Source organism: Bubalus kerabau, chromosome 10 (assembly GCF_029407905.1).
Source record: "Bubalus kerabau isolate K-KA32 ecotype Philippines breed swamp buffalo chromosome 10, PCC_UOA_SB_1v2, whole genome shotgun sequence".
NCBI classification, from domain to species: Eukaryota; Metazoa; Chordata; class Mammalia; order Artiodactyla; family Bovidae; genus Bubalus; species Bubalus kerabau.
Window position 1 is genome coordinate 47,052,320 of NC_073633.1, and position 25,465 is coordinate 47,077,784.

Sequence of the window (25,465 nt, forward strand, 5' to 3'; positions counted from 1 at the left end):
TAAGGCCCACTTGACTTTATACTCCAGGATGCCTGGCTCTAGGTGAGTGGTTTTAATATACATCTTTTTTAGTCACCCACATAGTAGCTAACAGTGATTTAAACATAACAGACAAGGCAGGAAAATGTTGGACAAATGAAATAAAGCAAATCAAACAATCAAAGTCATGCCTTCCTCCTTCCTGCATACTTTAAGCTCGTCATTTTACACATAAGGAGATTGCAGCTTTGAGAAAGTAACTTAATTGTTCAGGGAGACACAACCAATTACTGGCAAAGTTTCCAAACTATGCTGCCTTCCTTGTGCTGCTATTTCTGGATGAGAAAATTGTAAAAGAAATACCGAGAGAGAAAAGCTTATTGATACTGAAAGTTGTAAGTAATGTACTACAAGGGAAAAGGCAAGCCATTACAAATGTAGCAACAACACTGTAATTTGCTCAAGGCATAGAAATAGACAACCTGCTATAGCCTTGAATGCCCGGCCCCAGTTTCAATTTCTTACAGAGTTAACATTTTCTGACTGCTTATTACATGCCAAGCCCTGTGGTGCAAAATAAATGCTTTACATAGATTATTTCATTTACTTTCCAAAGCAATGCTTCACAAAGGACATCATTATCTACATTTTTCTGGATGAAAATACAAAGGCTCTGAAGGGTGGTATGATGCATTCAAGACCACAAAGCTAAGATGAGGGAGATCAGGAGTCAAACCCAGGTGTGTCAACTCCAAAGACCACTTTCTTTCCATTATACATGTTTCCTTCCTGCCAGTAAAAATTAATGAGAAATTTTCCAATGCTATTTGAAATTTGCTGCTGAATATGAAACTTTTGCCACTGAAATTATATACTTTACTTTTCACATTAATGTTCCTCCTCTGACTTGCTCTGCATTGGAAAGGGGAAGCCAGAAACAGCATCCCCCAAATTCCCTTTCTCCCCTGATTTTGGGCTACAGCTGCCAATGTGGAACCTTTGGTGTGAGAGCTGGAGGGTGGGAGATGGAAGGAAGCCATTGTTGCCTAGAGGCAGGCACAGGCAGACATACGTGGACATACAGGCAGCTTCCAGGCTATGGAAGCTAGCTAAGGTCATGGGCCTAGGTCCCTGGAGACTACTTGCCTTAGTGCTAAAGGCTGAGAAGGTAGCGATAGCTGTCTCGAATCCTTGAGATTCACATATATTTCCAGGGGACCCCTTGAAAGCCATTACTATTGGGTTGGCCAAAAATTCTTTTGGGTTTTTTCATTGTTGTTGTTCAGTCACTAAGTTGTGTCCAGCTCTTTGCAACCTCATGGACTGCAGCCTACCAGGCTCCTCTCCCTTCACTAACTCCAGAATTTGCTCAAACTCATCTCCATTGATTCGGTGATACCATGCAACCATCTCATTCTCTGTCACCCCCTTCACCCCCTGCCCTCAATCTTTCCAGCATCAGGGTCTTTTCCAATGATTCCGCTCTTCACATTAGGTGGCCAAAGTATTGAAGCTTTAGCTTCAGTTTTAGCCCTTCCAATGAATATTTAGGGTTGATTTCCTTTAGGATTGACTGGTTTGATCTCCCTACAGTCCAAGGGACTCTCAAGAGTCTTCTCCAGCATCACAATTAGAAAGCATCAATTCTTTGGAGCTCAGCCTTTTTGATGGTCAAACTTCAGTTTTTCCATAAAATGGTACAAAAACCTGAACAAACTTTTTGGCCAAGCCAATAACTATATCATTGTTGGTGGCTTCCCAGAATTTTGTCTCTCCAGACTTTCCAACTTCCGTAAGCCTACAATTCCCTGGATAAAAGTTTCCATACTTGGAAGACATGAATTGCTTCCATTTTCCTGGCTGAACACTGGCTAATACAAGTACCTAGGTCAATTTCAAACTTCTAAGTCAAAAGCAAATGAAATATAATAAGTGCACAACCTACTTATCAAAGCACTAACCTTTCCCCTTCATCTCACCTGCATAAAAAATGTTTATGTAAGACATCTCTCTCTTTAGAAATTTCAGTTGCTCTTTGTGGATCCTAGTATGAGTTGGCAAATCCATCTGTGGACTCTCTCTCCTCTAGATTTCTTTAGATTAAAAGAATCATCTATCTGTTTTGGTATCTCAGGGTATTTTTTTCCTTGAATCAGAGTCTGTACAAGAAGAGTTTGTTAAAAATGTCTGCTATTATTACCATTTTATAATTTCCTCTGGCTGGTAACATAAAAACAACAATGCCACAGAATAATGGATCTTAAAATATATACATATATATTTTATGTATCTATATATTTTAATTGCTGAGAGTGTTCCCCAGGGAAGACATCTGTTATGCCAATATAAAACATTTTAAATGAACACAATCTGGCTGTTTTAATTCCAAAATTAAAGCTGCCAAATTTGTAATTTGATGGTGAACTGCCTTTGAATTCTTAATTATTCCTGTTCTCTTCCAAGGCCACTAGGTGGTGGGTCTGCTGTGGAAACTCTCATAGTCATGGAAACTTTTTCCATCTCTATTACAGCATTTTTGGAGTATACAGTGTGAAGGAAAAATCTATTTCTAAAAGAAACAAAAACATAGTAAAAAGAGCTAAGGAAAAGCTAGAGAGAACAAGTTATTTGGAAACTTCCAGTGCTATCATGGAGAAGGAAATGGCAACCCACTCCAATATTCTTGCCTGGAGAATCCCATGTACAGAGGAGCCTGGCAGGCTACAGTCCATGGGGTCGCAAGAGTTGGACACGATTTAGCAACTAAAGAGAGAAAGAGAGTGCTTTCACTGACATGCCTTCAGGATCCTGGGCTAATTTATACATCACCTCCCTACTGTGTACCAAACCCTTCTGAATGTACAAAACTAAAAATTCACATGGAGTGACTTTTCCGGTAAAGGACGAAGCTGGGTCTCTCTCTCCTAGGTAGCGTTTCAAGTTACTAGATGCTGATGTTGAAGGAGATAAAATTAAAAGCCTCTTGTGACTTCGAGAATTTAAATGACTAATGATGTCATTAAGACAGAAAACAAAGCAGGAGAAGCTGGGGAGAGAAAAATATTGAACTAAATACTTGATATGGTACATAAGGGGCCAGTGGGCATTCAGGGTTTGGCAGGAAGGATGCCAGAGAAAGGTAAGGAAAAGCCAAAACAATAAGGAATTATGAACACACATAAAGGAGTTTAAATTTTACATCATGAATACCAGGGAGCCACCAGAGGTTTTTAAGGAGAATAGCCTGATCCAACTTGAATTTCAGAAATTTCATTTGGTGCCACTAAGGGAAATAGAATGAAGAGAAACGAAGGGAGACTTAGTGATCTTCTTCACTGCTTCTTTAAAGCCTTATTCACTAATGCATTTTCTTTTGCCCAGCCCTTATATCTTCACCTTCTGTAGGACTCCAGTCTCAGAGCTCTTTTCTGGCAGATGACTTTCACTGATTCTGAGAGTTTGTACAATTGACATTGCAATAGTTAAAATGAAAAATAGCTAAGGTAGTTGAGGAAGGGTAGGAGATGATTTAGTGCCTGTTTCTGTAAGGTAAATGAGCTCTGTATTCTCAAGGACCTGTGGAAAACAGATGGCTCATTCAGAATGGCTTAACTGAAGGAATTTCCAATGGAGGCACTATTTACAGAGTCACAGGCATGTTTAGGGAAACAAACAAGAGAATGCTGAAACAGCCAGGGGCTAGCAACAGCAAGAAGGAATAAACTATGTTATTATAGCCCACTGAGAACTGAAGTCATGAGACAAGGCCCACCTAGTATAACTTCTGGCCACAAAGGAGTATAGCCACTATCAGTCTCACTGCCAGGCAGGGAGAGAATGAGGGCAAGAGAGGCCCCCACCTCTCTTCTCCTGTCCCCCGAGCTCTAATCAGTACCTCTGACTGGCCAAAGAACTAGGTGATACATACTACAGAAGTCAGCCTTCCAGAGCATGTAGCAAGGAACAAGTAGAGAATAGACCTAGATCAAATGGAAAGTAACCAACACGAGTGCACGTACTACAAGTACATGGGGAATGGTGTCAGCACAACACAGAAATCACACTGTACGGACAATTTTTCCCAGCACATTTATGTTTTGAACCATCCAGTACTGGAATATACAGTAAATATGGAATGATCAAACTCTCAGGCACAAGAGAGTTTATTCAATAAAAAGGAAATTATCTGAGATCAGTGCTCTCCATAATACTAATACTTAAGGGATGGGCGAAAGGAAAGGAATCTATCCTGAAGAGTTGAGAGAAACAGAGATCAAGGAATCCAAAGCCAAAGGGGAGAAAGGGTGTTCAAGACGGAGTGAGCGATGGAAAGGTAGCCTCAGGCCTTCATAGTTTTAACTTTCTTAGTTTCAGTTGTCTGAGCAATCCCAATTTTCATGACAAGTAGCAGTCTGAAATCTTAGTGAGGGCACCCACATGAGTTCTCAGCTACTAAGGACAGCACATCACTTAGCAGGAAACATCCACCTCTCTAAGCAGCTGTATTTTCTTCTACTTATTGTCAAGGACACATTAACTCTCATTAAGAATCTAAATCAGCAAAATTCTTTAGTTGCAATCTAGTGCAAGTTATGATGATGTTATAGGCAAGAGTGACACTCAAGAATCTAGAGTACATAATGTTCTTGGGACATATTTCACCCAAGTGTCAAGGGTTTACTACACCACAGAGGTAGCAAGTACAGTGAATATTAAAGCTCTATTCACTGTATTTGGCAATTAGAAATCACTGGAGACTCTGACAGAGGAATTTCATGAAATATTGGAGTGAAGGCCAATGGAAGGTGGGCTGGGGAGATGAGGAGCAGAAGCCAGAATGCAGATGGTTAGAAAATGAATGAGAGGTGCTGATGTCAGATGGAGAATGTAAAATATCCTATCAAACTGTCAGAATATGGAGAGGAGTAACTTGGCTGTCATTTCTGGGCACAGAGGGTTTCATCAGAGTCTGATTAATGAGAAAAGAAAATGTGGAGAACAGAAGTATCTTACTAGAGATATCTCCCTCATAAACCTTGGAGACCTTGATAATTAGAGAACTGGAATATTGAAATGTGACATGGAGTAAAAAATGTGAGGGGCCAGTAGTGGTTATGCTTAGATGTTGCTGTTGTCTCTGTGTGAGTTAGAACCCTGACTGTTTTAGTTAACTATTGCATCAGCAGAGACTAACACAGCACCTGTAGAACAGGCACTTTGTTCTTTTGCTAAATGTCAGGGAGGGAGATGGGATGATCTGAAGTAGAGTCCAGCTCATTCCATGAACTGGATCCACCCACGGCAGAAATGGAGCTGAAGCCCAGGCAGCCCCAGCCACTTGGATTTGGTCATCTTCATGGTCCACTCTCCTTGACTGAAAGCAGCAGGAAGACTTAGCATAGCTGGGTTCTAAATGTGTTCATTTTCTCTACATCACTATAAGAGTTGTGTCACCATGCAAGACCCTGTGGGGCCTTTCTGGGACAGACCCCTCCCCCATGTCCTCTGCTGTAGCTCTTCTCTGCAGTATCAATACCTAGATAATAGTATCTTGTGCATATTTCCAGAATTTTTCAGATGCTAAAACCACCACCAAATGGAAGAAATTAACTACCTGATAAACATGAGCACATAGCCCCCAGATCTTCTGGCACCTAAGGACTGATAATGTTACCCACTGTGTTACCTCAACATCAACCCGTCAGAGAATTGTGCACAAGCTGATCACATACCCTGTGACCTCCCCTTCCCTCACCTGGCCTTTAAAAATGCTTTGCTGAAACCATCTGGGGAGTTCAGGGTTTAGGGGCATGAGCCGTCCGCTCTTCTGGCTTGGCCCTGCAATAAACCTTTCTCTGCTCAAAACTCAGATGTTTCGGTATGACTTGACATCACTGAAACTTGCATTTGGTAACAGTTGTAAAGTAGGCCATGGAATAACAGTAAACTTGAAACCAGGAAACCTGGGTCTTAGTCCTAGTTTTTCACTAACTGGTGCCATGGCCTTGGACAATTTATTTTAAATCATATTTCTTATATATCAAATGCAAGTCAGACACCCTATGAATTCTGGGTTTGGGACAATGAACAAGAGTCATTGTGGAACTGACGAGACAAACAAGTAAACAACAACTATAATCTGGTGAATCCTTTCAAACAAGGTGCCTATTAGCCCTGTGCCATTAGGAGAGGCTTCACAGAGGAGGTGACAATTAATCTGAGAGGTAAAGGACAAGTCAGATCCAGGCAGTCCCTTCCCCTCTCTGAACCATGGTTTCAATAAGAATAAAGTAAAGCAGGTTGCTAAAGGATCCCTACAAACTCTTTTGGCTGTGATAGTGTGTGATCCAATTTTTTTATGACAGAACAGAGCTGGAAAAAAACCTTGAAATGCTATCCATAAGAAAAGATAAATGCGTGCTTAAATTGCAGAGGTGGGTGGGGAATGAGAAAAAGAAACGGTAGTGCTCAAAAAGCACAAGAGAAAGAGACAGAGACAGCATGCTCAAGTGAGAGCATATTTTCTAGGGCATAAAGGATTTCTGTTTATTTTTAACATAATACACCAAAAAATAAATACAATTATCCCAATTTCTGCCCCCAGTTTTCAGCATTGTGCAGCCTTTATTTAATGATACATCAAAACACATTCTCTGCCAATCCCTCCGTTGCTAAGGAACAGGCAGTCAAGAGCCTAAGCTCAGAGACCAAAGCCATCATTAAAAGGCTTTGTGCATTGCTATCAGTAAAATGTTAATTTTGTAAGCCTGACTGATACCCTCCTGTTAGCAAGTTCCAGGAATGAGAACCCAGATCCTGCTAATTTGGCTAGTTCTCCTTTATTGGGCTCAGTGTGGCTTACATCAAAATAAATAAATAAAATACTGTCAGCCAATAACTAGGAGCATTTTATCCTGAAAAGCTTGTCCTTTCTCCACACAGTCCATGTCCTTGTCAAACCAGGATAGGAAAATGATTGACCTAATGCCTGTATTCACTTAGAGTTTTCAACCACGCAAGTCAAACTATTTCTCTTTATATAATTGCTCCATATCCTCTTCAGTCACCATTTGGTTTCATCATCCTTGACATGCACTTAAAGAGAAAAGAGAGAGAAAGTGCTTCCTTAGTTGGCATACACATGGACAGGTGTCCCGCCATAACATGAGGAACGCCAATGGCCTCTGTGTGATTGTTGGAACCCTGAGCTCCCAACCACTCTGTTCCTGACTCACATTCATAGATAACAGCTCTCATCAACACCGCTTGTGACTCTCCTTGACTCGACCTTGGATCAAGGCTGTTTCCCCACATTTCTGGTCACTACAGAATCACAGTATCTCACTGTCACCATGAAAGTCAGCTCTTTCAGCCACCATCTCCTCCACCGTGATCCCATTGCTGCAACCTGGCCCCATGCTGACTGTGTGGCATCTCTCTGCTGGCCATGTGCTAGGCACTGCGAGAAAGCTCCTCTTCCCACAGAGATCTCCTCTGCTCTTTTCCGTTTCCTGGAGGTCACCATCTGCTTCTTCCTATCTCCTACTCTCAATGCAGAAACTTCAGGAGATGAGCCTGCCTTCTCTTTCACTGGAGTGAACAGGTCCTCCTTTCACTGTGCTCAGACCCAGGCTCTCTCTTCTCCACTTAGGTAGGGATAACTCTGTTTATGTTCCCAGGCAGCCTCATGCCTGACCCTCATGGAGTCCTTTATGGCAGTGACTGAGAGAATGGTTCTCTCAAACCGCTACCAATAGGGAACACAATTAGGCCAGAGTCCCAGCTGCTACACTTTAAGATCCACCACTATGTCTATAGCAAAACCACTTCTTGTGGGCTGTTCACAGTGGATGGCTGAGGCAACAGGTATTAAGGTAAATCCACTCCTGGGAGACACAGGACCTCTCTCCCAGGCAATCGTGGTTCCAGAATTTCCCCAAAGGCCTTGTCAAGCCTTAGAGCACATAACTGTCTGCAAGGCTGCCACCCGACTTTCTTTCCCATGGTGCAACATAGCCCACCAGCTGGTCCTGAGTGCTGTGGATCTGAGCAGCCTATTCCAGTCCTAAACTGTTCCAGAAGGACTTGTACCAACCCCTCCAGTCCTCCTCTGCCACAAAATGCTAGGTTTCCTCTAAAGCTCATCCATGTTTAAGAGACACTAAAGCAGATTGGAGAGTGCTCAAAGAGACCACAGATCAAACAACCTCTGAGAGTTCTGCCTTAGAGGCACTGAAACCCTAAGTGCTTTCAATCAATACAGCTTTGAACAGCACTCTCTAGCCCAACAGGTTTTAGGAACAAACTAGGTCTTACAGGCACGTGATTGCTTAGCTGTAAACCAAGCCTGCTTCAAGGGTTGAACATAGGGAGGCTGAAGAACACAGGAGATACAGAAGGGGCTACAGCCACTTCTATCAATATAGAGGTTCCACACCATGTGCGTGTCTGTGTGTGTATGTCTTTGGCAGGAAATCTCAGATCCCAAAGAGATTGGAAAGTAGAGGTCTATGCCTCTGAATTGGAAACTATTCCATTGCCAGCAGGCAGAAGATGCATAGCTACTGAGTTGCTTCTTGAAGCCTCAGAAATTGGGATTCTCTGCCTTGAGACAGCTCATCAGTTTCGCACACAGGTTCACCAGAGACAGTACAAAATATAGAAAGGAAAAATTTATTTCCCTCCTCTGACCAATGAGGAAAGCAATAGTAGTGGACAAATTTATGCAGAACACATGGCAGTGGCTGAAGACTGGAAGTGTCAAAGGCATCGAAGAGAAATGTGAGGCGACACCGATAATGGAAAGAAGACGCATTTCTGACTCTGACAGGTTCCCTCTCCATTCCAGTGTGAAAGCACAGAGCAGCAGGACTGCAGAGCAGAGAGGATGCTCTTAGTTGAGGAGCCAAGGCCAAATACCTCCATGGAGAAGAGAAGGCTCACCCTTTGGACAGGAGCTGAGCAGATACAGCCTTGATGCCTGTACTGCACTAGAACTTCAGTGTAAATCTGATGACCTCATCTCCCTGAAGCCTGTGATTAATTCCATTTATAAAATACAGCTCATCAGATCAAAGTTCATCCCTCCCATACTAAGCAGGTTGTACACAGTGATGGGTGACTCTGTCAAAGGGTATGAAACTAAATCAGGCTGCTATTCTTCATAAGGGATTAGTAGTACATTGGGCTTTTACCTTAAAGAGGAGAGATTTAAAGACTCGGATTGAAGAATTTATAACACCTATTTGTAGATACTCATATTCTGTTTTAACTTTTTAACTTTCTTCAAAAATGTAAAATTCCTTCAAAAATTATAAAATATCATTGACTAGTATCTGTATTTACTGTCTTCACACATTTCTCAACACTTGCCAATACACACACACACACCCTGTTTATAGATTCTATGCTATTAAAATACCTCTACCAAAAGGTGAATGTTACCACTAAGCATCTGGGCAGAATCTTGCTTAAAAGAAAGACTTCTGGAGCTAGATGCCTAGATTTACATTCAGTTCTGCACTTATTAGCCAAGAGATCTTGGGCAAGTTATTTAAGCTCCCTGTGTCTCAGTTTCCTCATCATTAAAATGGAGTGAAACTAATGTCTGATACACAAGGTTAGAGTGAAAATTAAATGAGCTGTTAATAAAGTAGTTACAACAATGCCTGGAACTTAATAAGTCTATGTGTGTTAGCTTTGGCCTGATCCTATGGCAAGTTCAAGGCCATGACTTGTACCCTAGAGTATTCCAGCTTGAGGCAAGCAGGCTGGTCTTCTGTATCCCTATGTCAGCTAGTTAAAAATGTAGGCACCCCCACCATCACCAGAAAACCACATTACATAGGCAAACTGCCATTCAACTTAGGGCAGAAATGTCATATTTCCTGTGCATATACATTGAAGAGAAAGAACCAAGTTCACACATTTTCTTCTTTTCAGCACAATTATGTTTGACTAGTTCCCCTAACTTTCTTACACAGTTAGGTCTCAGTATGGTTAATTTTAGGTCTCTGCAGCATTAGGCCTTTGCAAGATTAATACTCTTTAACTAAATGATTCTCATGAATGCCTTGTGAACACTGATTTGAGGATTCAATTTCCCAGTGTGTGAATGAGGTCATATTAACAGAAGTGGCATGAATTTCACTGGCTCATGATTCTGCTTGTCCTCAACACTCGAACCCATACCCACTCTTACCACCAAGTATTCCAGGAGACTGTAGGGAGGGGCAAAGTCACACTTATTCACAGTATACCTGGCCCTTTTGAGCATGGGACCTCCACTGCCACTTTCCTCAAGACACCACAATGATGTCGCCCCAGTGCTCTGCCCACATTCTGGGGTTACACTTTAATATGGGATTCCCAATCTGAGCTTCCGCTGAAGCTCTAAAGGTTTAAAAGTATCTCTTTAAGGATTAAAATAGCTTTCTTAGTTTCACTTACAGCACTTATGCCTTGACAGGATTCAGACAAGGGGCAGGCATAATTCTGTACTCACAACTGCCTCTCTTCTGGAATGACTAAGGTTTTCAAACTGAGTGCTTGAGACACATTATCCCAGAGGCACCTGAGTTCTCATGTCAGTGGCTGACCAACTGAGACCAGCATCTATAAAAGTCCAATCTAAGCCAGAATCTTGAATCTGCAAGAGTGAAGGTCAGTGATCCACACACTGGGCCATAAATACAATTAGGTTTCTGTTTCTCTTTGAGGAAAATCAGAGTGAATTATTGTAGTAGGGCTCTCCAGAGAAACAAAACCTTCAGGGCTAGGGGAGAGATGGATTGATTAAGAGGAATTGGTTCATGTAAATATGGAAGCTGAGGAGTCCCATTATCTGCTATCTGCAAGCTGGAGACCCGGAAAAGACAGCGGTGTAATTCAAACCAAGGCCAAAGGCATGGAAACCAGGAGAGCAGATGGTTCGAATTTCAGTCTAAGGGCAGGAAAAGATGAGATGAGATGTTCTAGCTCAAGAAGCTAACAGAAAAAAGTGAGGAGGAAGGAAAAATCCTCATGACTCTGCCTTTTGTTCTGTTTAGGTTCTCAACGGATTGAATAATAGTCATTCACATAGAGGACGGCAATTTGTTCTACTGAGTCCACTAATTCAATTGCTAATTTCATCTGGAAAAACCCTTGCAGACACACCCAGAAATAGTGTTTAATCTGAGCACCTGTCTCAAGTTGATACATAAAACTCCCTGTCACAAATATTACATTCTTTTTTTTTTTTTTTCTATTCATCAGTGTCTCTTTTGCTGTCTCGTACACAGGGTTATTGTGAGTTAAAGAATATACTTTGTAGGAATCCTGGCCAAAAGTTTTGGCTCTCAAAGTCTTTCTGGTTGCTTGTTATGAAATCATTCATCTTATCCTCTTCACTAGAAAGCAACAAGGAATACTTGAAATTTTTACTGCCCTTCAGACATCATCCAACCATTTTCATATCTTTTCTTTCTAATAAATGAGCTACAAAGCAAGTTCAAAGTAAGAAGAATGCCAGGAGGGACTTTGGTTTGTTACCAATGAGAAGCTTTACAAATATAACAGCCTGGAGTCTTCCTTGCTACCACCAACAGATGGGACACAATATCCACCAAAGAGCCATTATGGCCTTTGGTTGTTATTTTTCCTACAGTTCAGCTGGTACACATTCCGAGAAATAATACACATTTCTGGGGCAGGTTTGCATTATAATTTTGGAGACTTTTTTCTTACCTTGTAGACTTCCCACTGCACTGAAAACCGAACCTCCTCCTCAATTCAATTTGGACTTCACTGGGAGGATTCGACTTGGCAAAACAGTTACACGATGCTGCAAGTAGGTTGTAAAAACATCAATGGTCCCACACGGGAGTTAGTACATCTACCATTCGAACTCGATTGTGCCGACTCTGTTGGCAGTAATATGGGAGCATGTATGCAGTTATCACTAAAAGGCTTTTCATACTGTGACAATCAGATCCCCTGGTGCTCAGACATTGCATTCATTTTCTAACTCATTCATCATGTGAATGAAATGAGGGAATAATGGGAACTGTTCCTCATAGTTACCCATCATTTAGTGAGGACATCACGTTCGGGTTTTTTGGATGGAAAAAGAAAGATAAATAAGAGGCTTATCAGTCTTAACATCTGACAGTCCTAGCAACTCATGAGCCCTAATGTCACTCAGAAAGCACATCATGACAGCCCCCGAGGAAACGGAAGCGTGAATCTGGCAAAGCCCACCTGGCAAGTCTGGCAGGCACACCTCCACAATCCTCCTCATTTTGTCACTTTCTAGAAACACTTTTTAGCTAAATTCAAATATTCTTAACTAAATTAGAGTAAAATTTCAACCTTGGACCTTATAAATAGACTTTTAAGGATTTATTTTGAAAAAAATGAGCGATGCACATAAGTATAAATATTCAAGGATAGTCATTACCGTAATATCTAAAATAACAATATATTGGAAACAATCTAAATTTTCAGCAAGTGCAGATTACTCAGATTATCATATAGCACCATTATAAATAATGTTTATGAAGAGCATTTAAATATATGGAGAAATGCTCAAATATATCAAGTGAAGAATCAGACTATAAGATATGTATACTGCATTGCCAATTATATAAGAAAAAATATCAGTAATTATTCTCTTTAGGCAGTGAAATTATAAAATGATTTTTTCTTTTCCACATTTTCTGTATATTTTAATATTTCAACAATAAACATATATAAGAAAACTAAAATAAATGACATTTTTAAGAATTCAAGAGTAATAAAACAGTTATGACCTACAGTTATGTCAATTTTCTTTGCCATATAAGAAAATAACCAAGCAATTTTAGACTGGAAAAAATGGCCACTATTTGGGAAGTACACAGAATCCAAAACCACAAAACCACTAACACGAAATGGAGAGAGACTAAAGAACATTACACACCTGCTTAAACATTCCCTGCTTAGCTTTCTCCTTCAATTAGAATATACTGCCTTTCCCCAAGACAATAGAGAGAGTTGGCATTTAGTCTGCCACATGAAAGGTCCATTCATTCAATATACAACTGTTAGAAACCACTATTAGGTCCCTATTACTGCTCTGGACAACAGAAAGATAGGGACAATCAAGCTGGAAATATTCCTGCTTTGGTAGCATATACATTTTCTTTTAATTTTTGCAACCATACCATGAGGTAAGTGTGCTTATTCCCTGGTTATAGGTTAGAAAACTAAGATTCAGAGAGACCATATTGCTTGCTAAAACTAGTCAGGAGAAGCAGTACTTAACCCAGGTCCTCTGATTTCCTCAAGACTGAGGTTCCTCTGACAACACTAGAGATTTTCAAATACTTTCAAACAGCGGAACCAATTTTTCGAGTAAAATTATATTTGCTCTATTTCACCAATTCTGACGAATGCTTTTTCATATTTTAACTTCTCTTAAAATGAGAACATAAAGTGACTTACAATTGCTGTTGGCCATGAAGCAGTAGAGATGAAATCTGGTTGACTGCACATGTGCACCCAGTCTTGCAAAACTGGTATCAGCAGCTTGCAAGAAAATTCCAGAGGTGGTAGTGGAGCATACTTTCAGGAAGTCCTGCCTGACCAATACGCTTGATGGCAAAGAGGATGATGCTGTCTGGAAAACATAAACATTGGTGATTCAGACTCTAGATACAAAGAAGTTTTAGCATACTTTAACCAACTAATATTGTTTATGTGTATGAATAAGACTAAAAGAGCTCTTCCATCAAGTAGAAAATTTAAAAATTCAAGTGACCAAAAACATCATGCCATGATCATTTCAGCGGTTTTCTCTTTCTCACTGATATAATGAAGATGGTACATCTGGTGATCCACAGTGTGAGTTAAGGGTGACATGTATAAACGCAACACTTTGGACTTGATCAAAAGAGATGGAATTCTAAGTTCTACCTCCTCCACATTGAGCTTCAATAAAAATAACTCCTGAAGGGGTATAGTTCCTCTCTTCCTCCTCCAAAGGCAGAGATTAGCAGCATCAAGGCCTGATTGCAAACTTGGTCATTGGAATCATGTTTGGCAATCCCTGAAACTCTTCTAAGGGACCAATATTTCATTGAGATAGATTCTTGAAACTTGCACCTGCATATCCATTCCTAACTAGTCCAGATGAGATGGGGCAAGGGAGCATGTGCAAACATTAAGGCACAGGTTTCAGAATTAGACTCCCTTGGTTTCAAATCTAAGCTATCCATTTATTGGCAGGATGATCTTAGATGGGTGATTTAAACTTTTTGTGCCTCTGTTTCACCATCCATAAATAATAATAGCACGAACCATATAGGGTTTGGAAGATTAAAAGAGAAAATTCATATCAACTACCAAGTCTAAGCCTGCAACAAATGCTCCCATTTTTTATTATGAGGGAGGGGATAAACCTAAAATTACAGCTTTCCTTCTGAGACTTTGCCTCCACTCCTCCAACAAAATATGATCTATCATCTGTTCTCATCAATGACAGATATTTACTGAGTGCACTTTCTGTGGGAGGAACCCTCTGGGAGTTTATCATCTATTAGAGGAATGAGACACAGACAGCAGAAAAAAAAAACCTACAATATAGGACAGTAAATTATAAGCGGTGTGGAAAACAGTACTTTAAATTTCTAGATGAGAGGGTATTGCCCGTATTAAGGAAGGGCAGGAAGGCTTCACAGAGAAAGTAAGATTTGGAAATTCAGGCTAGATGCTAGTCTAGCCTGAATTAATAGGCTTAATCTAGAAAAGCAAATGAGTCACTAGAGTTTTGTGAACATAAGTGACCTAGTCAAGGGCACATTTTAGCAAACATTCTTTATGGGTCAACAGGGATATAGATCAGTTCCTCTTTGGAGGAGGGCAGCAGGGGAGGGATTCAATTTTCCTGAGCACTTGTCAAGTGTATTTGGTAAGAGGTCAGCTCTGAAGGGAAGCAATATCTTCAACAAAGAAAATTAAAAGGCTGTTAAAGGTGTAAGTGAGGTGAGAGAAAATAGTTACCCAGAGTAAGACTTATGAACTCAGACTGCAACAAAAATAGAGATTTAGGCTAGAGTTACTTGTGGAATGGTGAGGGTTGCACAGATTAGATTAATCTAGGCTATGGAAGAATTTGCTAAATTTAAAATACTCTGACTATTTCAAGTTAGGTCATTGGCTCTATGACAAGCATGGGAGTAATTAATTTGTGACTCCAGGCTAAAAGGAGAAATTGAAAAGCTGAATTAAATCAAATGCACCAATAGTGAGATTCAAAAGAACCACCATGGCCATTGACTCCATGGTTACCAAAGACCCTGAACAATGAAATCTCATAATAAAGAATGCCTTCATCACAGAGTGGGAGAGAAATTATTCCAGGAACCTGCCTTGATTTTTATTACTACTATCATAAAACTGTTAAAGGATTATTAATACTGATGTTTGTCCAGGGATTTTACATCACCATTTCATGCAAGTGGCTTAAAATCTGCCTTCCATGAAGCCCACCAAGCCATTTATAGAACCCTAAATGCATGGCAAGAGTTCAACTGGTGATTGTGATTTCAGATGTAGTTTGTATTAGTCACTCTCCCAAAGTCTAATCACAACCATTCATGGGAAACAATAAAGACAGGCAAGTGTTTTCAGCCAACAGTTCCCTGAGATGATATACTTGGGCATTCAATTTCACAGATCAAATAGGTTATTATAAACATACACACAAGGGCTTGATTGAGCCCATTAAACAACTAAAATCATACAGCTGAGGGTTTCAAAATATGTTTGTTTAAATACTTATTTGGAGATAGAAAAATGAGGTCAGACACAGACGGGAATTATTTAGGTTTACTTTTAAACCTAAAAACCATCACTGTCTGTCTTGGCTGCCTCCCACCCCTTCCTATTTCTAGCCCAGGACACATCTGTTGTCATTTTCCTCATATTAATGTTTCTACATTTGGGGTCAGCACTTCTCGCAACAGGAAGACAAGCAAAATAGTTTTTATGGGGAAACTGGTTAAACAGCTAACCAGAAATCTGGGCAGCTCCTACCTGAACCTGAAGCCAGCTACCTAAGCTAAGGCAGAACAGCCACGGCGAGCAGAGAGAAACCTACAGCTCCAACCTCCAGGGGAGGGGTTAAATAGGAGATGGTTGTACAGTTCATGGGAAAAATTCCAAGATCCAAGAGAACAGGCTTCAGGGATAATATTGCATGTTTATCCACAGTGAAGCTGTGTCAATTCAGTGTATATTCAGAGGCAGACAAGGACCTCGTGATGTCCAGCCTCCATCAGAAAGTGAGGACTTCATTACTAAACAGGAAAGGATATGAGCCAGAAGGTCACGTGAAGCAAAGAGGTTTTTCTAGAAGTCAAAATCATAGCTTTCCCAAATGGTATCCATTGCCTTCAGGGGCTACACAGTTCACATAAATAAATGTAACAGACCCCTAATGGTTCTCAGCCTCTACTATGCACTGGAACCTGAAGAGCTTTAAATAATCCTGATGCCTGGCTCCAACCCTGAAGGATTCTTACATGGTTGGTCTGAAATGCAGCCTAGACATATAGATATTTTAAAGTGATGATTCTGATGGGCAGTTAAGAGCTACAGATGTAGATGTAGGATAATATCAACATAATAGGAATATTGGGCATGTGTCTAACTTAGGGATACAAGTCATGTTCAAAGTACTCAAATTCTTTTGTTTTTTAAACACTGTATAGGCCAAACAACTCCACTATCTGGAGCCCAGAGTTTACGAAAGGATCAAGAAAAACCCAATATAAACCAGTTCTTCTCTAGCAGATGTTGCTGATAAAATAAAACTGAATTTTCAAGTGAATTAAGGGGATGATGATGGAGACAATCTATCGCCAGTTACTTAACACAACTTTTGTGCCATGCAGCATCTCCTTTAACCTTTTAATACTTAAAATAGCACCTCAAGAAGCATGCCTAGAACATAGGAAGTGATCAAAAAATATTGATGAATACACATTGTTCCATTTTACAGATGAAAAAAGAAAGGCTCGGAGAGGATAAATACTGCATCCAAAGTAACAGTTAGTAAAGGATCCAATATTTCTACCCAAGTCTGTCTGACTCTCTCCACATGGCTATGCTGCCTTAATCTTTGAGAAGTCTGAATTATCCAAAATCTTAAGGTGAAATATAGTTTTCCAAGATGGAGTAGAGGATTTGTCCTAGATACAAGTTGTATTTCAGATACATAGAAAAATATCTCACCTTCCAGAAACAAGACCTTGCTTACCAATCTGAAAAAACACAATGAGCTCTGTACCCAAATTACTATTTGAGTCGTTTTAACAATTTTGAAATATTTATATATGGCCAAAACATGGAAGTAACCTAAGTGACCACTGACAGATGAATGAACAAAGACGTGGTACTTATACATAATGGAATGTTACTCAGCCACAAGAAAAGAATGAAATGATGCCATTTGCAGCAATATGGATGGATCTAGAGATTATTATTCTAAATGAAGTAAGTCAGAGGGAGAAAGACAAATATCATGGTATCACTTATATGTGGAATTCAAAATATGATATGGACTTATTTACAAAATAGACTCACAGACATAGAGAGCAAATTTATGATTACGAAAGATGAAAGGAGGAGGGGAAGGATAAATTAGAAGTATGAGATTAAATATACACTTATCATATATAAAATACTACTATACATAAACTAGATAACCAATAAAGACCTACTATATAGCAAAGGGACTATAACAATATTCAATATAACAACCTATAATGGAAAAGAATTCAGAAAAGAATATATATAACTGAATCACTTTGCTGTACACCTAAAATGAACACAACATTGTAAATGAACTATATTGCAATAAAAACTAAAAATTATATATATATATATATTTAATATATACGTAATATCCAAACAAATTCAAAGAATTAACCAATTCAAAATAAGTAAATAGAACTTCTACTATATAAAATATAGTAGCATGGCAGGTTTAAAACACCAAAAATCTCCTAATAACATAAATAACTTAATAAAAGAGTTACATAAATGTTTAAAAGACTAGCCATAATGAATAGGAAGGAAAAAAGAAAACAGTCAATGTAGAGTGTCAGCTCCCAAGTTATATACAAAAAAACCGGAAAGAAAAAGGATGATAAACACAGCCAGCAGCAGAAACACAAATGAATATAAATAGGTAGCCTTGAACAGCTAAGGACCTTGAACTTCATTCAGTACATGCTGTTTTCACTGCCCAGAATCCCTCCCACTTGTTACTAGCTGGGAAAATGTCTATTCAGATTTATCTTTAAAATATCTATTCAATTCCTGTGCCCATTTTTAATAAAAAATATTATTGGGTTGTATGCATTCTTTATATATTTTGGATATTAACCAAATTTCCAACATAGGATTTTCAAATATTTCCTCCTATTCCCTAATTTACCTCTTCATTTTATTGACTGTTTATTTTCCTTTATTGTGCATAGACTTTTTAGTTTGATATAGTCCCCTTTATTGATTCTTGCTTTTGATGATTGATTTATGGTGCCATATCCAAAAACTGTTGCCAAGATCCCTGTCAAGGAGCCTTTTCTCTGTTTTCTTCTAAAACTTTGAATGTTTCAGATCTTATCTTTAAGTCTTTAATCCATTTCAAGATAATTTTTGCGAGTAGTGTAAGATAGCAGTCCAATTTTTCTGCAGGTGGTTATCCAACTTTCCCAAAACCATTGACTGACTTCACCCACTGAATGTTGTTGGCCCCCTTGTCAAATATTAGTTGACTGCATATGTGGAGATTTATTTCGGGGCTCTCAATTCTGTTCCATTGGCCTATGTGTCCATTTTCATGACAACAAAATACTGTTTTAATTACTATAGTTTTGTAGTATGGCACCCCACTCTAGTACTCTTGCCTGGAGAATCCCATGGGCAGAGGAGCCTGGTGGGCTGCAGTCCATGGGGTCGCTAAGAGTCGGGCACGACTGAGCGACTTCACTTTCACGCATTGGTGAAGGAAATGGCAACCCACTCCAGTGTTCTTGCCTGGAGAATCCCAGGGACAGGGGAGCCTGGTGGGCTGCCGTCTATGGGGTCATACAGAGTTGGGACACAACTGAAGCGACTTAGCAGTATAGTGTGAAAGTATAGCGGAGAAGGTGATGGCACCCCACTCCAGTACTCTTGCCTGGAAAATCCCATGGATGGAGGAGACTGGTAGGCTGCTGTCCATGGGGTCGCTAGGAGTCACACACGACTTCACTTTCACTTTCACTTTTCACTTTCATGCATTGGAGAAGGAAATGGCAACCCACTCCAGTGTTCTTGCCTGGAGAATCCCAGGGACAGGGCAGCCTGGTGGGCTGCCATCTATGGGGTCGCACAGAGTCGAACACGACTGAAGCGACTTAGCAGCAGCAGCAGCACTGAAAGTATAGTGCCACCTGTGGAGAGAAGCAGCAATGGAAAGTTCCTCTCGCCCTCTTCAGTGAATCCAAACTCATTTTTTATTGTTGTTGTTTTGGTTCCAACAGAGTGCTAGAATCTCTCCTCAGGAAATCTAAAAAATGGTACGTGCTCAGTTGTGTCCAATTCTTTGCGACCCCAAGGACCATGGCCCACCAGGTTCCTCAGTTCATGGAATTTTCCATGCAAGAACACAGGAGTGGGTTGCCATTTCCTATTCCAGAGCATCTTTTTGACCCAGAGATGGAACCTGTGTCTCCTGCACTGGCTTCTTCACCACTGCGCTATCCAGGAAGTATAAACCAGAACTCCTACAAATGCTCTCATCCATGGGTGCCTCTCCGAAACAACATTCTCCAGGATCTCACTGATAGAGGCTGAGAGGGGCTAGAGGTGGTTCACAGCTCAGACCCAGGTCTGTCTGCCCAGTGCCTGATGCACGGGTCCACGAGACTTCTGGGCCTCTTGGCAAATGATGGTGGGTCCCACACCTCCCACAGAGACACTGCTGTTCAGAGATGGATGCCAAACCATAATTGTGAAAAGGGTGCACAGAAAGGAAGAATATCTTCTGCCACCATGATACTGACCTCACACCTAGAAGCACAAGTTTTCTATAGTCACCTGGAATTATTAGCTAATGTTTACTCTGTAGCCAAAAGTAAATAGTTACAATCTATAAAAAGATAATTATATTTTTAAAAATCTCTTACAAAAACACCACTTTGAGTATTTCAGACCAAGTCAGTAGTATAGCACTACACAATAAATGTAAAATGATGTTCAAGAGGACTCCGAAGACTTGGGAAGTATACATAACTCTGAGTCATGAGGTTACAAATTTAGACTCCATCCAGAAAAGAGTTAATGTCAATCACTTTCCTCCACCCCACCACTTCACCCAATCTCTAAGAAAATCTTGCAAAAGAGAAGATATGTTTGCAAGAATTTACTCAGCCTTGAAGAGGCAACACTTTTAGCTAATAGAGCCAGGGTAAGGCTCACAGCGGAGAAGGCAATGGCACCCCACTCCAGTACTCTTGCCTGGAAAATCCCATGGACAGAGGAGCCTGGTAGGCTGCAGTCCATGGGGTCGCTAAGAGTCGGATGTGACTGAGCGACTTCACTTTCACTTTTCACTTTCATGCATTGGAGAAGGAAATGGCAACCCACTCCAATGTTCTTGCCTGGAGAATCCCAGGGATGGCGGAGCCTGGTGGGCTGCCGTCTACGGGATCACACAGAGTTGGACACGACTGAAGTGACTTAGCAGCAGCAGCAGCAGCAGCAAGGCTCACAGACAAAATACTTGACCTATGAAATATCTCTTGTTACTTTTTTTTTATAATGACTATCTTCAACTCAGGAGTTTGTTATAATCATTCCCTCTTATTGATGTGATGGTAAGTTAATCTTTGTAGGGGAAAAAAAATGAATGCACCCAAAAACATGCTTAAAGTTATATTCTGAAAATCAATTTTTCTTGATGAAAGATAGCAGATCATTCTTTAAGAATTTATATATTCTCCAGTGTGAAATTTTACTTAAGATAGAAGATATATTTAAAGACTATCCTGATAGAAATAAATGAAACAATGTACAATAAAGCTTGGTCTATGTCCCATTATAGACATTCTTCACTTTAAATAAAGACCACTAAGGCGTCACTGTTACAGATGGATAGGTAAGTAGTTGAGGGTAGGTGTGTGGTGAAAGGAGAGTAGGAGAGAGGATGAGAGAGGGAATAGGCAAGAGATATGATTGAAAGAATAGTGAACCAGCATCATTTTAGCCTCTAAGAATAACCTGAAGAAACCTTTCCTTTAGCCAATCTCCAACCCTGAATGATGTTTAAGGAATTATAATACCTGTACTGAGCTATCCCCCTATAGGGTGATAGTAAATGCTTCCTCCACCAACTCCTAAGTATTGTGGCAAAAAAAAAAAAAAAAAGAGAGAGAGATATCAAAACACAATCTCTGAGTTCATATCTTGGCTCTTATGATCTCTCATTCATTGTTTCACTTCCTGTTCTTCAGTTTCCTTAAATGTGAACTAATAATATAAGTAACATTATAATAATAATATCAATAGAACTTGCTCATAGATTTGCAAAGTATTTAACTCAGTACTTCATACAGGTTACTTATATTACATTATAGACTAAAAAAGCCACTAAATGATTTTGAAGCAGTGTTAGAGAGCCAAAGAAAGTAACTCCTACTTATTAGGTCTTTAAAAGTTTAGACACAGTCCTAAAAGCTTGAAATGGGTTGATTCATTGAATCCTCACAACAGTCTTAGGATATAGATATCTATCATTTTCCCCATTGTTACAGAGAAGGAACAGAGACTTTAAAGTCAATGAGAATAATGAGCCTAATTTATATATTAAACTTTATCATTGGTATGTCTGTAGGTAGATGAAAAAAACAGGGTCAGGTACCATCTGCAGTTTCAAGCTTCCACTGGTGGTCTTCGAACCTATTCCAGTGGATAAGTGGGGACAACTGTATTCACAATTCCATCTTGATATTTATAACTTATGGACTAAAATGTAATAATATTGGGAGATGTTATTATATAAGTATATACATGACCATCAAAAACAAAAGTCAGTGAGAATTGCTTACAGTCAGACAACAGCAGAACTGGAAGTCATTTCTATTTTATTTCTATTTTAACCAGAAACAGAGATTTAAACACTTTGCTTCTGCATGTACCTGATTTCTAAGGAAATATAGATGAAGAACTGTCCTGAAATTTTTTCTTCCATTTGTCTTCTTGGTTCTTCTGATCTTTTCTTTAAAGTAAACTCATGCTTTGCTACTCTGTGCCAAATATTAACCTGTTTCTATACACCTAAAACAATTTTTTCTAAATGTTTAATAAGAAGTGATAAACCAGTGATCAATCATAGTCATGTAGTTCTTCAATATTAAAAACATTTCTAATATTTGAGATTAATGGAATGTCAGTTCACTTTTTATTGAAAATATCAATTCATGCAGTTACACCCATTGATTTTAAAGAAACTTAAAACCAATTCTACTTAATTTTGTTGTAGAATGTAATTTGATTTCAAATAGCCATAAAGATTAAACAAGGGATTATTAAAACATGAGTTATAACCTGTAACTGGAGTCAGATGCAAGTCATCTTTTATCTAGCTATTTTTCATTATTTAAGCTCTTCAGAAGCATTCTCTCATTCTTCCTTTCAAACAGACTGATTTCTATTCTCAGATTTTGGGCATAGTTTAAAAAACTGAAACTACAATAAAATTGTTCAGACTATTATTTTGCAAATTTCAAGCTTTATGCCTCAGGTTTCTCTTTGTAACAACACAGTCTACTACTATTTATTGTGTATTTATTCAGTGCCAGACTGGTATTTAGAGTCTCTCTTATTTAACCAAACAGATCTATTTAACCATGTTACAGATTGAGAAATTGAGACTGAAAAATACAAATAAAGTGCCCAAAGCCACCTAGAGTGTTTATCCATCCATCTAAAAACCATGAAGACATGTAAAAACAGAATCATCTGTCTGAATATTTGGATAAACGTTGTAACAGATTAGAAAATGACAAGTTTCCATCATGTTTGTAGTTCACAAACTTTAGTGCACATGAAAATCCTACGCGAATTTTGTTTAAAATCTTGTTTAAACACTCCTAGATACCATCACTATACCCCAAGAATCTAATCTAGTTCTGAGTAAGGCCAGAGGACCTAAATTTATAAAAAGTACCTCAGTTCAGTTTAGCTCAGTTCAGTTGCTCAGTCGTGTCCGACTCTTTGTGACCCCATGAATCGCAGCACACCAGGCCTCCCTGTCCATCACCAACTCCCAGAGTTCACTCAAATTCACGTCCATCGAGTCGGTGGTGCCATCCAGTCATCTCATCCTCTGTCATCCCCTTCTCCTCCTGCCCTCAATCCCTCCCAGCATCAGGGTCTTTTCCAATAAGTCAACTCTTCGCATGAGGTGGCCAAAGTACTGGAGTTTCAGCTTTAGCATCAGCCCTTCCAAAGAACACCCAGGACTGATCTCGTTTAGAATGGACTGGTTGGATTTCCTTGCAGTCCAAGGGACTCTCAAGAGTCTTCTCCAACACCACAGTTCAAAAGCATCAATTCTCCGGTGCTCAGCTTTCTTCACAGTCCAACTCTCACAGCCATACATGACCACTGGAAAAACCATAACCTTGACTAGACGGACTTTTGTTGGCAAAGTAATGTCTCTGCTTTTGAATATGCTATCTAGGTTCTATGAAGACCTACAAGACCTTTTCATTATAGGGGACTGGAATGCAAAAAAGTACCTCAAGTGACTCCAATACAAGTAGTTTTCAGATTCCACTTCAAAAACTAGCATTCTAGATGCAAAAAAAAAAAAAAAAAAGTCAATCACAGAATCAGAGATACACATTTTGACACACCTCTGTTCTAAACCCATGGTAATGATTAATAAAATATAATGAGTTTAAAACAGCCAAGCTCCAAAACAATATAACTACCTCAATAGAAACTGAATCTCTGTGGAGCAAAGCAGTGAGCATGACCAATAGGACTGGGAGTTAAACCACTATAAGGAATGAAATTGCTTCACCAGGCAAAAAGGTATCTGACACAGAAATCATTAATAGCAGCACAAATAGACAGTATGTTATATAAATAGGAAAATTTCACTGACTGTATAACAATCGTAAGTGTATATAGTTAACAGCCCAGTCTCAAAATATGCAAAGAAAAATCTGACAGAATTATGTGGAGAAATTGAAAAAGCCACAGTATAATGGGAGATTTTTAACATATCTCTATTAGAACCCATCAGTTCAGTTCCGTTCAGTTCAGTCACTCAGTCGTGTCCGACTCTTTGCGACCCCATGAATCGCAGCACGCCAGGCCTCCCTGTCCATCACCAACTCCCGGAGTTCACCCAGACTCACATCCATCGAGTCAGTGATGCCATCCAGCCATCTCATCCTCTGTTGTCCCCTTCTCCCCCTGCCCCCAATCCCTCCCAGCATCAGAGTCTTTTCCAATGAGTCAACTCTTCGCATGAGGTGGCCAAAGTACTGGAGTTTCAGCTTTAGCATCATTCTTTCCAAAGAAATCCCAGAGATGCAATGAACATGAACTTGGGCAAGCTCCAAGAGAGGGTGAGGGACAGGGAGGCCTGGCATGCTGCAGTCTAAGGGGTCACAAAGAGTCAGACATGACTGGGCGACTGAACAACAACTACATTAGAAACCAATGATTCAAACAGCAAAATGGATATAAGTCAAAAGATTTGACCACAAAATGAACAAGCTTATCTAATAGATATAACATCCCACAGAGAATAAAATTATATATTCACCACACATATGGAAAATTGAGAACATTTAAGAACACTGACCATGGAATAAACCTACAAAGGCAGACTAAACAAAATTTCAATCAGTAGTATGCATATTTTATGACAATATCTAAAGTAACATTTGAGAGCGAAAATAAGATAATAAAAGCATGCTGCTACTGCTAAGTCACGTCAGTCATGTCCGACTCTGTGCGACCCCATAGATGGCAGCCCACCAGGCTCCGCCGTCCCTGGGATTCTCCAGGCCAGGAGTGGGTAGTCATTCCCTCCTCCAAGGGATATTCCCAGACCAGGAATAGAACCCAGGTCTCCCTCACTGCAGGCGGATTCTTTACCAGCTGAGCCACCAGAGAAGCCCTAATATTAAAGAGGAAATAGCAATAAAATTATGAAACATTTAGAAGTGAATAATAATGAAAGTGTTATATATAAGTAATGGTATATAATTAAAGGAACAGCTAGAGGAAACTGCACAGTTTTAAATGAATTTATTTATAAAGGGAAGATTAGGAAAATAAGCTAAGTTTTAAATTAAGGAGCTGTAAAGAGGATAACAAACTAAACCCAAAATAAACTGCAAAATAAAAAGCTGAAAGATTTTATTTTTTTATTTTTAATTTCTGTTAATTGGAG

At 39.6% G+C, this 25,465-nt stretch overlaps 1 protein-coding gene across 42 annotated transcripts in view; it reads right to left on the reverse strand.

Annotated features, from left to right (window-relative positions):
- Positions 1-25,465, reverse strand: part of LOC129621292 (uncharacterized) — a 694,734-nt gene that overhangs the window by 320,966 nt on the left and 348,303 nt on the right. For 31 of the 42 annotated variants that reach the window (XR_008699198.1, XR_008699185.1, XR_008699196.1 and 28 more), the window contains 2 exons: positions 13,444-13,618; positions 11,707-11,803 (listed from right to left, as the gene is read on the reverse strand). Coding sequence is in view for 16 of the 42 variants with exons in the window: in XM_055537548.1 (XP_055393523.1) it covers positions 11,707-11,803; positions 13,444-13,618 (272 nt within the window). In the remaining 26 variants the exon portion in view is untranslated. Of the gene's footprint in view, positions 1-6,501; positions 7,075-11,706; positions 11,804-13,443; positions 13,619-23,792; positions 23,847-25,465 lie in introns of those variants that run through there. The other 11 variants (XR_008699202.1, XR_008699210.1, XR_008699203.1 and 8 more) reach the window with 2 other exon arrangements.